At 39.2% G+C, this 13483-nt stretch overlaps 1 protein-coding gene across 1 annotated transcript; it reads left to right on the forward strand.

Annotated features, from left to right (window-relative positions):
• Nucleotides 1–7558: 7558 nt before the first annotated feature.
• Nucleotides 7559–12553, forward strand: LOC139133478 (FAD-dependent oxidoreductase domain-containing protein 2-like). The gene is made up of 9 exons (XM_070700092.1): nt 7559–7669; nt 8153–8199; nt 8515–8809; nt 9348–9651; nt 9773–10110; nt 10234–10484; nt 10764–10980; nt 11260–11488; nt 12167–12553. The coding sequence occupies exons 2-9, from the start codon at nt 8184–8186 to the stop codon at nt 12356–12358; spliced, it is 1842 nt and encodes a 613-aa protein (XP_070556193.1). The 5' UTR covers nt 7559–7669; nt 8153–8183; the 3' UTR covers nt 12359–12553.
• The last annotated feature ends 930 nt before the right edge of the window (nt 12554–13483 follow it).

A 13483-nucleotide genomic window follows, 5' to 3' on the forward strand; every position in this document is an offset into this window, starting at 1 on the left:
TTTGTGCCGCAGGCACTCGGTGGTTCGTATACGACCGCAACTCAACCGTTTCGAACTAATGCACAGGCAAGTAAAATGACGGTCGTTCACCTTTAAAGGTGATACGTGATATATGTGATAGACAAACTTACCTGAAACGTTGCAAAGTCTGGATGGCTGCAGCTTTCAGCGATTGTTGAAACTCACTGTTACACAAACTATTTATATGTGAGGAACGCCAAAAGGTGACATTTGCATATTCATCCTCGGTTTCAAGCCAATCACTATCAAAAGCTAATAGTTTGACCATAATTTGCATAGAAAATGTCACGCCTGTCAATCAAATGTTGTCCTAAGAAGATTGCATGATGGGATAGCGTCGTTCTTGAGACAAACTGTGGCGAGACAATATTGACAGAAATAATTTACGTTATGAAACTCGATTTTGGTGGCGTTGTGTAACTGCCAACACGGGGCAAGGTCAGAAACCTTGAATCAAGGTCACTGTCAAAAATCACTCACATGTTCCATGACATTATTAATATCTTACGTTAATGAGAGATAGTTTATATGACATGTGTTTCATCAAAGTTCATATCCACATGCTTATTTTCGCAGAGTAATTTCTGCCAACCATTGATAAAGCTTATAGTCGTTTGCACAATGCTTTTGCACAACGCTCCTCTCACACGCTACGCTCTTTCTAGTTTCCGTATTTTTGAACTGGAGACAAGGCCATGTCTATTGTCCCATGGCGGTACCTCCGTAGCTGTACCATCATGAGTCTCACTTCTACCTCCATACTATAAAAAATAAATTCTGTCGTAGGTTTGACCATTGATGCAATGCTGATTTGACTCACTTTGGCCGTGGAGGTTTAACAGTTGAGTTATACAGTACATTTTGATTGGAACTAATTTTGGAGATTGGATCTTTATATTGTTAAAATTTCTCAAAAGTGTTAGGTGCCATATAGCTGGAACTTGCAATATTACAAATTACTCATAGAAACAAGTGTACTGCAGGAAAAGAAAAGCAGATGAGCTTACATTTGCAACATTACTTCACTGTCCAATTATCCAAAATTAGTTCCAATCTTGTCTATTGTTCTTCCCTTATTTTTCGCCTGTGATGGGCACATAGGTAAGTTTTCATGGAGGGGGACTAACATATCTATCAGGTTGGTTTTTTTTACTTGAGTAAAATTCACAGTCCTCTACACAATGTTCCGATTTCGTTCCATAAAAAGCTGTGGCTATGGCTCGACTTTGGGAGGTAAAAGACGGCGCAATTCTTAATATAACCGTGCAGGTAACCACGACACAGCCTTCTTTGCCAAAGAATAACGAATCGGAGCAAGGGAGGACCGTGTATCCATCATTACGAAACGTTCAGCCCAAAAAGGAAGCTGGAGACAGCCGTCGATCTGGTCGAACTCGGACGTAAACCACAGTCCCTCAATCCACCGGTGTGCGTAAACCTTTCCCGGGAAAAATCAACATAAAATTATCTGTTTGTACATCTGTAACCGAGAAAACACGAAGCCATGAAATCTCACTTTGTCGATTGGAATAAACTTTGACAAACTTTGACAAGCACAACCATTAACAACCAATTTACTGATAAGCTTATTTGGTATACCAATTGTTTTCTTTCAAAGTATTTCTACACTCGGTCCCTGGACCCGGTCCTCCAAGATCACACCTGTTGCAGCTTCCATACATATCAGATATCTGTGAAAGGTGTGAACGAGACGCTTCCTACCGTGGTCACGTTCCGTGCTGCATGCGCGGGCACAGTAAACAATCTCCTACGCAGAGAATGACAACCCGCCTACAAAGCTTATATTCACATGCATCTGCCTCGCTATTTTCGGACAAAATAAAAAAACGAAACATAATGTTCAACAATTAATGATTCGTTTCATGCTCTCTGTTAAAACAAGACAAAGAATGGCTGTTATAGGCACCTTATACCAGCCACCCATCGCCCGACGTGTGAACTCTTTTCAAATCACGGTCCATCTGTGATCATGAACGCACCGGAGAGCATAGAGCCGTGTTCAAAACGATTATTTCGTTCCTAGATGAAACCGCCCGTCTTTTAGATTCTTTTCATTGGCACATCACATTGCATCGGCGCCATCACGTGAAACTGTGGTTTCTGGATGAACACAGACCGTATAGGGAAGGGTTTCTTATGAGATGAACGCGATACAGAGGGAAATCACAATCATTATAGTTATACCAACAAACAGATCAACGATTAAAGGGTCGTGTATTAAGGGAGCCGTCATTATTCATAACTTGGGGGGGGGGTTGGAGGAATCCTAGCTCATTCAAATCCAGAAAATTTGAGTAAACCTTGTTAGCCTTCGAGAAAAACATCTGTGTGAGCATGTTCCTCGTTGCACAAAATGTTTGAGTGATTACCGTGGTCATTTGTATTATTTACTTCTTGATAATGTCATATAAATTTTTGTATCAAGAAATGGAGCGTCATAAGGTACATTTCTGAAGAAGATGTAAAAATATTCAGTTTTAAAGCCAAGACGATACAGACGATACTATCAATAGTATCCGATACTGTCAGATATTTTTAAGGTGCGACATTGTCTGGATCCAGCCAAGGATGCAAAAATGTCCTGCAGTTTTATAGCCTGGACGATACCAGATGATTCAAATCTACTATCGATACTAGATGATACATATCCGATATCAATGTCGTGCTGTGTCTTCATGAATCAGTGTTGGCATAAGTCTATATTAATTTTGTATCTGTGTATAATGTAAGATCGCTCAGAATGGACAAGGCAAATATCCATACGAGTACCTGTAGATCAGACAAAAAATTTTTTCCGCTGAGATAATAGCTTTGTACAAACAGATGTTCTCGGCAAATTCAAGCAATATTCCAAAAATCAATTAAAATAAATTCATTTAAAATACTTTATTGTTCACAAAGACATGTAGAAATTAGCCTTACAGCTCATCAAATACAGTTTTTTTTATTTAGTAACTCGATCATCCAACCGGCTAATATCCGTACGAAATTAGTTTGCCGCTGAGGTAATAGCTTTGTACAAAAAGATGTTCTGTTACAGATATGAGCCATATTCGAGAGGACAATTAAATCAATATAATTCAATTCAAATACTTTATTGTCAAAAAATACATGTAGCAATGTGTCTTAAAAATATATACAAAATGGGACACTATTATACTGATGAAAAGGTTAAAACACACACACACACACACACACAACACACACACACACACACACACACACTAGCAACATTAATACAAACATTGAAATACTTGCAAACAGAAGCAACTAAAAATCGACTTGATGTTTGAATCAACTATAAATCGAGTTTGAGTTTAAATTGAAACTGCTGATGGAAGAAATGACTTTTGAAGATGTTTTTCTTTGCACGAAGGACCCGATAACGTCTCCATGACGGGAGCTTCTGGAAGTTACAATGAATGAAGTGTTCAGAATCATTGACAATGTTGCGCCTTTTCCTTCTTACTGTCGAATGGTGAACGTTTACGAGAGAATTCTGACGACGGCCAATATTTCTTTCTGCCATTTTCACAATACGAGAAAGCTTACTTCTGTTTTGACAGTCAAATTACAATACCACAAAATTATATTATAGATAAAACACTCTCAATGAGGGAGCTGTATACCATATGTAAAACATTGTGACTCACATTGAACGATTTGAGTTTCCTGAGAAGGTATAATCTTTCTTTGGACTTTTTCGCTATATAGTCAGTATTTTTATCAAATGTGAGTTTTTCATCTAGAAATGAACCTAGGTATTTGAAACATGAAACGACTTCAACAGATTCATTGTTATTTGTGACAGGAGTAAAATCTGACAAACTTTACGACAAATTACAAGCTCTTTTTCAAAATTCATATCCAAAAAGCTATCTACGCACCAGTTCTTTAAAGTTCAACATTATGGAAATATTCAGAAAGAGAATCTTCCTTTTTAAGTAACCCAACGAGAGCCATGTCCCTAGGAAATTTAAACAAACAAGATGTTGCAGTATTGCACCTCATGTGATCTGTGTTTGAAAATAAAGCAGAGGCAACCTTATTGAGCAACATTGACATTCAGTACAATTCCATCTGAAATGTGGACAAAACTTTGCATAGCTTTTTTATTTCTGAACTGGTAAAACACCTTGTCTTTTATGACGATCCAAAATAAACATATTATGAATTTAACATCTTGTAGAAATCTTTCTTAGAACCAATGACCTGCTTCTAATAGCAGAATGAAATTAAATTGTCACTAATAAATGTTTTCATTATTTCTCATGATATGGCGTGAAAGCCATTCCATCCCTGTACGATTTTATTTGTAAAGGATCAAGGCAAATAGGAAATTCAGAACCGTATAACAAATTACTTTACCATATCCATGAAACAGATATAATTTATGTTTTTAATAAGAACCGTCGTTATTGTATTGAATTACAACTTTACGGTGTTAGAACATGCTATATCTTTGCTCATACCAAAAAAGGGTGATTTGGCGATTTGCCCGTTTCAAGTGTGGGCTCACTGTTACGGTCAGCACCACGGTCCTTCCATAAGCTTACGTGAGGAGGGACTGTGTCAGCACTCATACAATTTTAATGCAGGTATACATTAGAATTTGAACAGGCAGTGGATGTAGACATGTAACCAATTGAAAGGCATAGTTATTTAGCCAATGTATTTAGTGTGAAGCAAGCAGACCTGAATTTTTATTTTGTGTAGAATTAGAAACAAATATACGATACTGAACCCCAACGCGTGGCTGTGAATTCGATCAGTTTGACGGAAAATTCGGGACATATATCATTACCCGTTGACATGTCATGTCACACAAAAGGTTTGGTCCAAACATATCGTGTGTGTATCATTTGTGCGTGAACAAGAATGAGTAGTCCCCCTCTAAATCCTATGATTTCTAAGTAACCATTAGCTTATAGCTTTTGGTTTATTGAATGACTATCCTGCATTCCAACGAAGCCCCCCCCCCCCATATCGACATAATGACCGCTCCCTTAGGAACTGTCTTTATCGGCGTTACGATTTAGTGTTGTGAAAAACATGAATTTCACATAAAGTCAAGTTTGCACTCTAACGTATACTACTGACTTCCGAGACCGTGTATCTCGTACAAATCTATGCGAGGGAAATAGGGTTGTCATTTAGTTGAACCACTGTCCCATAGTTGAGCAATAGGTCAACCTCCATGGTTTGGCAAACAACGAGTTTGATACATATATTGTTGTTCGATAACTAGGACAAGACTTTGGGCATCCGCAATCACACAATCAACTCAGCAGTTTATTCCTTTAATTTACTTTGAAAAAATCTACACAGTAGTCTCTCCATAGACAGCTACTGTCTACGTCTAAACCATTGACGTACTCTGTGGCACGTCTATATGTGGGTCTGAACTCTGGACTTCAGAATAAAGCAATACAGGAGTACTGGTCAGATTCACCTTCAGTATACTGTTGTCGTAAGGGTCACAACTTTTATTACATGGCCATCCTTCTGTCGATCATCAGGAATTTTGAGAGTTTAAGATTTGAAGAAATATACAAATACCCAAAGTATCGTGGAAAAATTGTTATAACAGCTCCATACGAATATTGTTAGGTCATTTTGGACATGCAGGTACTGCTACCAGCTGTGAAAAAGCTGAGAACAAATTTGCATTTTAAATGTCACATCGATGGAGTTCCGTCTCTGGGTGCCCTGGAATCGTGATCGTTCACGATGTCCTCACGTGCAAGGAATCGAGACGTTGGCCTTGACCGTGTGATCTATTGTGTGAGTTGTTGATGGGGGATTATTAATGTTTACTCGGAATTAATATGTTTACATCTACTAGAGTGAATAAGCATAGTAATTTATCAGATTTATAGACGTTGTGTAACGCCAAATTTTTGGCTGAGGTCGTGTGAAACAGGGTTACTTATGTAATCACGATTTCTGTGAAATTTTTGGGTAAAATATCCCCGGCATTTCCCCAAAATTGCCAGATTTTTGATCGTCTGCATTCTCTGTATACATGGTTCCCTGCTCCGCACAAAAATTGCTCCAAATTACACACAGCCCATAGAATACGCCAGGGCTGTTTTCAGACCACAACAGTACAGCTAGCGGTACTTCATTCGGACATGTTCTCCAATTAACAAATACAAGGAGATCTTGCAAAAATCAAAAAATGTTGATGACAGTCACGGTTCTGGTTGTCGTCCAAAGTTCGGTAAATTATCGGTAAAGTAAAATAAAGATGTCAAGCGGCACAGTTTCGCAGTTGAAGAGTTGTTGAAGAGCGTTCTTTATATTATGCCAAGAGTTCCTCCAGTAGTTGAGAGAAGTCAGAAAATTAAAGTGGCACGCTCAGTCTGCTGACTATACATCCATGATCATGCATGGCACGTACATTCCAGAAAATTCCTGTCGACTGACAAAGCATTTGCATATCATGTGCTAGCTCAAAGGGTTCAGAAATGAAGGTAAGAAGGCACACTGAATCAAGATGTCCCCTAAAGGAACATGCTCGTTTGCTTTCCGTTGGCCTGTTCTTTATATCAAGGATATTGCAAAATTTGCGTGAAAATTAAGTCCCTGGATCGCTGAAGGACTGTGACGGAAACGGCATAATCTGCGAAATAGCTTGGCATCGACGGTTAAAATCCTATGAAGGAAATGTGAGGGAAATGTTAGATGTCTTGGGTTGAAATCAGATGGAAAATCTTGATCTCAACGAACTGTGTAGACAATAGGAATTCGCTCCTCTATCAGTGAACGAACAAAGAACATACAAGATATGAGTGTCGAAGGAAGCTCTGGAATTGTTTGTGACAAGAACGCACCAGACACTCATAAGTAAAAAGACTTCTCATGGTCAACGATATTTTTGACAGTGGACTAGAGTAAGACTGGTGCAACTCGGCATGAAACGTGCTTTTCTCCTGGAATCAATATCAAAGTCGGTACGTAACCCGGGTTGAAATGTAAACCGGTTGGCAAACGCTACCGATCCTGAGAAAATAATACTTTGTTTAAATTATTTAGCCTATCCTTGCGGGGCTAGCGAGGGGTTTGAATAAGGCAAAGATAATTTGTTTCGAAATGCAGTGCAGAGTAGCATAGTACAAAGATTTGTGACGCTCTTTTAACTTTTTTTTCACAGTGGATGTCAAAATCGTTTGGTTTCATCTTCAACCAAGGGGATCCAAATTTTCATTTACAGAATAAAAATTCAGATGAGATTCATGTCTCTGTAAATGTCAAAGGTGACACACTGAGCACAAACCCAAACAATAGATCTTAGAAGACCCCTCTACGTCATCAGACGCGTTGTGTTATCTTATCTTTATATCGGAGACAAAGGGGGTTCCCTGCACGGCAATGGAAGTGTTGACGGGATTTCCTGGACGCTTTGAGTTGATTGGTTCTCAAACCTGAAATAAACATTCATCTGCAGCTCCGCCCATTGTCGGATTAGCGACACCACATTGACTCCGCCCTTCTGAAATCAAACAATCTCTGTATGCTATTTAAAGCACGGGTTTGACGGTCGATAGTCACAATCTGCTACTGAGACATTAGTAACAGTAGCCAGAAGATTTCTAGGACGTGTTTCATCGTCTGTACTGATCAGGTATGTCGTTTCCACGTCGATCTGTATGTCTGCGTAGCTATCTTTACTTTAACATTTTTGAATGTGAAGAGTTCAGACATGCATTGCATTATGCGTTCAATACCTCATTTTAGCCAACATTTCCTGCTGTTAGCGAACCGTTACAGCATGCCACGTAGTCAGTCCAATAGATGAAGAAGTGTTCTGCTGTTAACGCAATGTCAATCCTAGTTTGCTACAATAAAGGTGAAGGCCCGCTAGCATGTCAGCGGGCCTTCACCCTTATTGGTTGCTATAAATAATGCCTGATTTGTAAACAAATTCAAATTTCCGCTTTTTAAATGGGGACAGAAAGGATCCATATACCAAGCTAGTTAGTTCTCGACGAAGAAATGTTTTAACGCATGTCATGTCGTTTTTTTTTCAGGAAAGGATCCATATACCAAGCTAGTTAGTTCTCGACGAAGAAATGTTTTAACGCATGTCATGTCGTTTTTTTTCCAGGAAAGCTGATAAGCAGAGCAATTTCTAGAAAATGGCTGAAAGAACCGGTGAGTACCATCAAGGTCATATTTGGAAAAAATAAAAATAACTAAGTGTTTGTTTCATTACGCAAATAATTCTAAACGGCGCCCTAGGTATCTCTGTTAATGGTAAATATTTATATCCATCCGTGTTTCTGTTGTGGCCGAGCGGAAAAAGGACGAATAGCTCTCTCTTCGGGTAAAAATCATTTCACAGAAGTTTGTCAATTTACTGCTGAAGTGTAAGATCACTACTTGTATAAAGCCACTACAACCCGTCTACCTGATGTGGCCACACTCTTGGAAGGCAAATAAATCAAAACTTTCTTTCATCCACCACAGATTATGAGTACATCGTCGTCGGCGCTGGCCCTGCCGGTGTACAGATGGCCTACTACATGGAGAAGAGCAAGATGGATTATTTGGTAGTTGAGAGAGCAGACGGACCTGGTTCCTTCTATCGCAAATATCCCCGCCATCGTAATCTAATCTCAATAAACAAGAAGTACAACGTCTTCCCTGAGCCTGAGTTCAACATGCGCCACGACTGGAACTCCTTGCTGTGTGACGAAGAAGACCCTCTCCTCTTCACCGATTATTCTGAAGATCTCTTTCCAAATGCCGGGCTCCTTGTAAAGTAAGTATATGTCTGTGAAAAGTGGGCATATGTGCAGGAAAAGGGTCTAATAATTTCTGTCACTCTATCAAATTTTTTCCAGATTTTCTAACAAGTCACAATGTCTTGTCTCCTCAATACGGACGGTCCCACTCCCTTTACGTAGACAAAAGTACTGGAAGACATTATTCAGCTTGTACGCTTTTTAGCTAATTGAGCTACAGTCAAGGGTTTAGAAGCTCAAGACGCTGCTAACTCCAAACCTTTCCTATGACAATGTTCAAGGTGTCGACTCGTGTAAGCTTGATCGAAATCCAGTAATGCAAAATTGCATTCAGCTAATTCAAATGACTGGATAAAACCAGTCCTCGAACGCGGGACAATTGATATTTCAACGTATGAAAAATTTTAATCTTTGTTTACAGTGCAATCCAAGACGTATTTTCAGTGACGTAGCTCTCTCTCTTTCTCTCTCATAATGTATGACTTCTTTGGCACGTCCATGCTTAAACATAAATGTTAAGTCCATGCTTAAACATAAATGTTAATTTTCTTCCAGATACATCGAAGACTTCTGCAAGAAGTACAAGACCAACATTCGTTACAACACCAACATCACCAACGTTCACAGAGACGAGAAAAGCGATGGTCACAAGTCCAGATCCAGATTCACATTGACGGATGAGAAGGGTACAACATTCACGTGTCGTGTTCTCATGATCGGTACCGGTCCCATTGTGCCTCACGAACCCAAGATTCCCGGCGTTGAACTCATCGACTCCTACCAAGAACATTCCCTGGACCTGGAAGAATACAAAAACAAGAAAGTGTGCATTCTTGGAGGCGGAAACAGCGCTTTTGAGGTGCGTACTGGAATGAAATATTATTTCTAATGTAATTATTCGCTTTTTGCTGTTCTGTCTATCATAACTAAATGTATACACAGAAGTGACATGAGAAAGTATTTCTTTTCATTGCTTGTAGGTTGCAGACCATCTGGCTGGTTCTGCTGGTTTGATTCATATGTTCAACAGACATCCCGTCAAGTTCGCCTGGGACACTCACTTCGTCGGTCATCTCCGAGCCGTCAACAACAACGTCCTCGACATGTACCATCTCAAGTCACTCCACGCCCTGCGTCAATGTGAAGCCACGAGAATCTGGAAGACTGAAGACGGCAAATTCAGCATCGAATACGACATGCACCTTCCCAACTGGGATCCACCAGGCACTGGCCGCTTCGTCACCAGTGGATACGACAAAATCATCTCCTGCACCGGCTGGAAGTTCCTCAATATTGCCATGTTTGACGATTCGTGTAGTCCAGTGTGTATTTTTGTCTTTTTCACTACCTTTTATGAATTAGAATTCATTCACTTGAATAACATAAAAACAATCAAATCCTTTCTTACAGTTATCTAACCATCTTCATTGTATTTTTTTCTTCCAGAGATGCACACAGAAGACAAATATCCACTTCTCGATGAACACTGGCAGTCGACAGTTCCTGACATGTACGTGATTGGTACAGCCATGCAGGCCCGTGACAGACGAGCTGCCTCCGGTTTCATCCATGGCTTCCGGTACAACGTGCGCACTCTCACCAACATGCTTCAGAACACGTACAATAGTAAAGAACTGAACAAACAAATCTTCAGTCCCATCGACCAAGAAGAGATTTGCAACTTTGTTGTCAGTAAATAGTAACAACTGCATTCCTTCTATTTTCACGCTGATTATCTTTAGACAGTATTACGAAATTCACAATGAAGTCCACCTGTTACCTGAAATGAAAAAAGTCATCAACAAAACAAACAACTTTTACTAGACTAAATGGCAAATGACCCTGTCATGCATTTATCAGTTGGATGATCGCTCTAAACTCAAGTAAAACAAACAAACAAAATGGTCGAACGCGTCCTCTGATTGATATCTAGACCATTCCTAACTATACTATTATTTTTTCTCATTTCAGAACACATCAGCGTCGTTTCGGGTCTCTACCAAATGGGTCAGGGCTTCCTCTGTGACGTGATGCTCATTAAGAAAGATGGCGACGCCAAGACAGACGCGCCCACCGCCGGCAGGGTGGAATACTTGCGTGAGCTTCCGCAGGCCTGGGTCAAAAAGCAAGACTGGTTCATGGATGCTAAGATGGCCATTATTATCACAATTGAAGACACCATCAGCAAGTAAGTTTATTCGTAATGTGTTCAATCTGCTATATTTATTTACCAGAAGATCTATTTAGGAGGAAATATACACGTAGTATAGTGGCCCTAATTTTTGTTACACCCGGCGAAATTAAACTGTCTTTACTTTTGTAGAAATCATATGCAAGATATTCTGACTCGTTTTAACGTCTATAGGTTGAAGAGAAACTTTATAATAACTATGCCTCACTATAAGCTACGTCATCCAAATGGCATGAAATATTATCATTAATATTTTCTTAACATTTTTTTTTACAGATATCCAACCTTGAGCGCCACGGAGTTTTTCACTCCAGGTGATGCCAACGCGTCCAACTGCAAATGCTCACCTTTCCCACAGGGGGTGTTCCGGGTCTATAAGAACGGCAAGATGGCGGAAGAGCTGTATATCGGCGGGTCACTAGTGCGTGCGGACACGCGAAACTTCGACGGTGATACCAACCCTGAGAGATACGTCAACAAAGTCAAGAATCTATTCTTCCGCCATGTAAGTAGAAATATGTGCACAGATATGAAATACTTGTTATCCGAACACTTACAAAAAAAAAAACCAGGTAGAACGCTCCTCTTTGACAGAAATTCGTCGGACTCTCAAATTCGACATTTTTTTTCTGATCTACCACTTGTGATGGTTCATTTTTAAGTTTTGAAGAAAGTACGTTTCACCGTTTCTTTTCGATATCCAAATTTATTCCTTTAGGTTTAACATAGCGCGGTCATTTTGAGTTTCAAATATCTCAAATTAAAAGTTTACGTTATTTGTTTAGCTTATTCAAAACTTTGCACACTTTTTATTGTTGATGTGGCAAATTTTTGGGTTTTCAGTGCCGATGGGCATACTAAATACCTTCACAGGTGACAGAAACTGACTTGAGCTCATGTTATTGCGATCGTTAATCTGTGTTTGCACTATTTTATACTGTTTTGTTCAACATTTTTTGCAAAGTAAATGTATTCAGCGTTCATAAACTTATACTAATTCTGAAAACAATTAAGCGATATTGTCCATGTCTTAACTAGCGCATCACTTGAAAAAATATTTTTCCTTAAATTTAATGCACGAAGTGAAATCCTTGTGTAACGCTTTGACCATGTGGCCTTACACATACAGTAAAGCAGCTAGTAAGTATGTATATTGATTTCCATATCTGTCCATTTTTCGTAGACTGGGATCGGAAAGGATGGGTTCTACGAACAGCTGTTCTCGCCTGACATGTGGCCAAAGGTCTACCGTCCATGGACGCAGGAAGAAATCGCCGAGCAGACAAAGAAAGAGGTGGAAAAATTGAAGAAAGCTCAGCAATTCGAGTGCAGTATTTCTATTCTCAGACCCAAAGTTGACGTCAGCGACATATGATATTAAAAACGGACTTATGCCAGAATCGTATTTTACTATTTTTTTCTATAAAGATGAAAATCGGCCATATTTCGACTGGCTGCATTTTTTGCATTTTAACTTGTTGCACGCTGATGAAAAGCTCACTGTAAAACAGAATGACCGTTGACAACATAGAAGATTTGGTTTTTAAATAAAAAAGTTCTTAAATTGCAATTACCTGCGTAAATAGCATTCCTTTCAGTAATAATTTTAAACAACGTTACGTTATACCTCACAATGCCACTGTTTCAACTGTTCTTTTTATCATGTCACGTTCATTTAATATAAGTCGCCAAATCCACACCGATCATGCAATAACTCTATATCAATAACTTTTGGTACATTTCTAAAATATTTAAACCGTTTAGCCAGACCGCAAATTAAAATTTACCTACGAAAACATGTTTCCAATTGAAGCACTATCATTACTATACATGTGCCACAGTACCTCTACTCACCAATCTAGTAACTGCTCCTCTCTCTGTTCCCAATCGCGCTGCGGGTACAAACATTACTTACACACAATCATATTATCCCTAAGGTTGATCAACATCATTGTGCCACTTGTATGAAAAATATCTTCATTTATCAACATTACGAGCAAGCACTGCGATATTAACTAAAGCGATCAAGCACCAAAACAAAAACGAACTACATATTGCACGCTTAGATCGGTACATGTATGCATGGCGGGCTCCTCCTTGTGTATGCAATGTATACATCATGTTGCCCGACAACCCCTATCAAGCTGGACAAGAAAGTTGGACAGCACTATATTTTTAGAGGTCCTCGATGCAGATCAGGATGCTAATTTAGTTACTCCTCACATATTCGAAATAATAGAAACACTATTGTAACAAAAACTTTTCAATATTGGGGTGAGGAACCTCAAGGGTCTTTCACATTTTTATACATGAACATTCCTCCCTTTTTAAATCTCTTTGGATTCAAAAATACATTGAACTCGTTGATACATTGAAGTGACTGCAAGCGTTTGACACTAACACTTCAACCATAGGCCCTACACCGAAGTGCGCTCTGTTCTTAAAACGGTTCCCGGGTAAACAAAAGACACAAACAAAAAATTATTCCAAAATCATTATT

The sequence above is a fragment of the Ptychodera flava genome, chromosome 5 (assembly GCF_041260155.1).
Source record: "Ptychodera flava strain L36383 chromosome 5, AS_Pfla_20210202, whole genome shotgun sequence".
Classification (NCBI taxonomy): Eukaryota; Metazoa; Hemichordata; class Enteropneusta; family Ptychoderidae; genus Ptychodera; species Ptychodera flava.

Excerpts from the sequence above, each read along its gene's own strand:
- LOC139133478 (XM_070700092.1), top strand. Across the intron at positions 10,485-10,763 it reads GATTTGCAACTTTGTTGTCA|AACACATCAGCGTCGTTTCG; the intron begins GTAAATAGTAAC and ends TTCTCATTTCAG. Across the intron at positions 10,981-11,259 it reads ATTGAAGACACCATCAGCAA|ATATCCAACCTTGAGCGCCA; the intron begins GTAAGTTTATTC and ends TTTTTTTTACAG.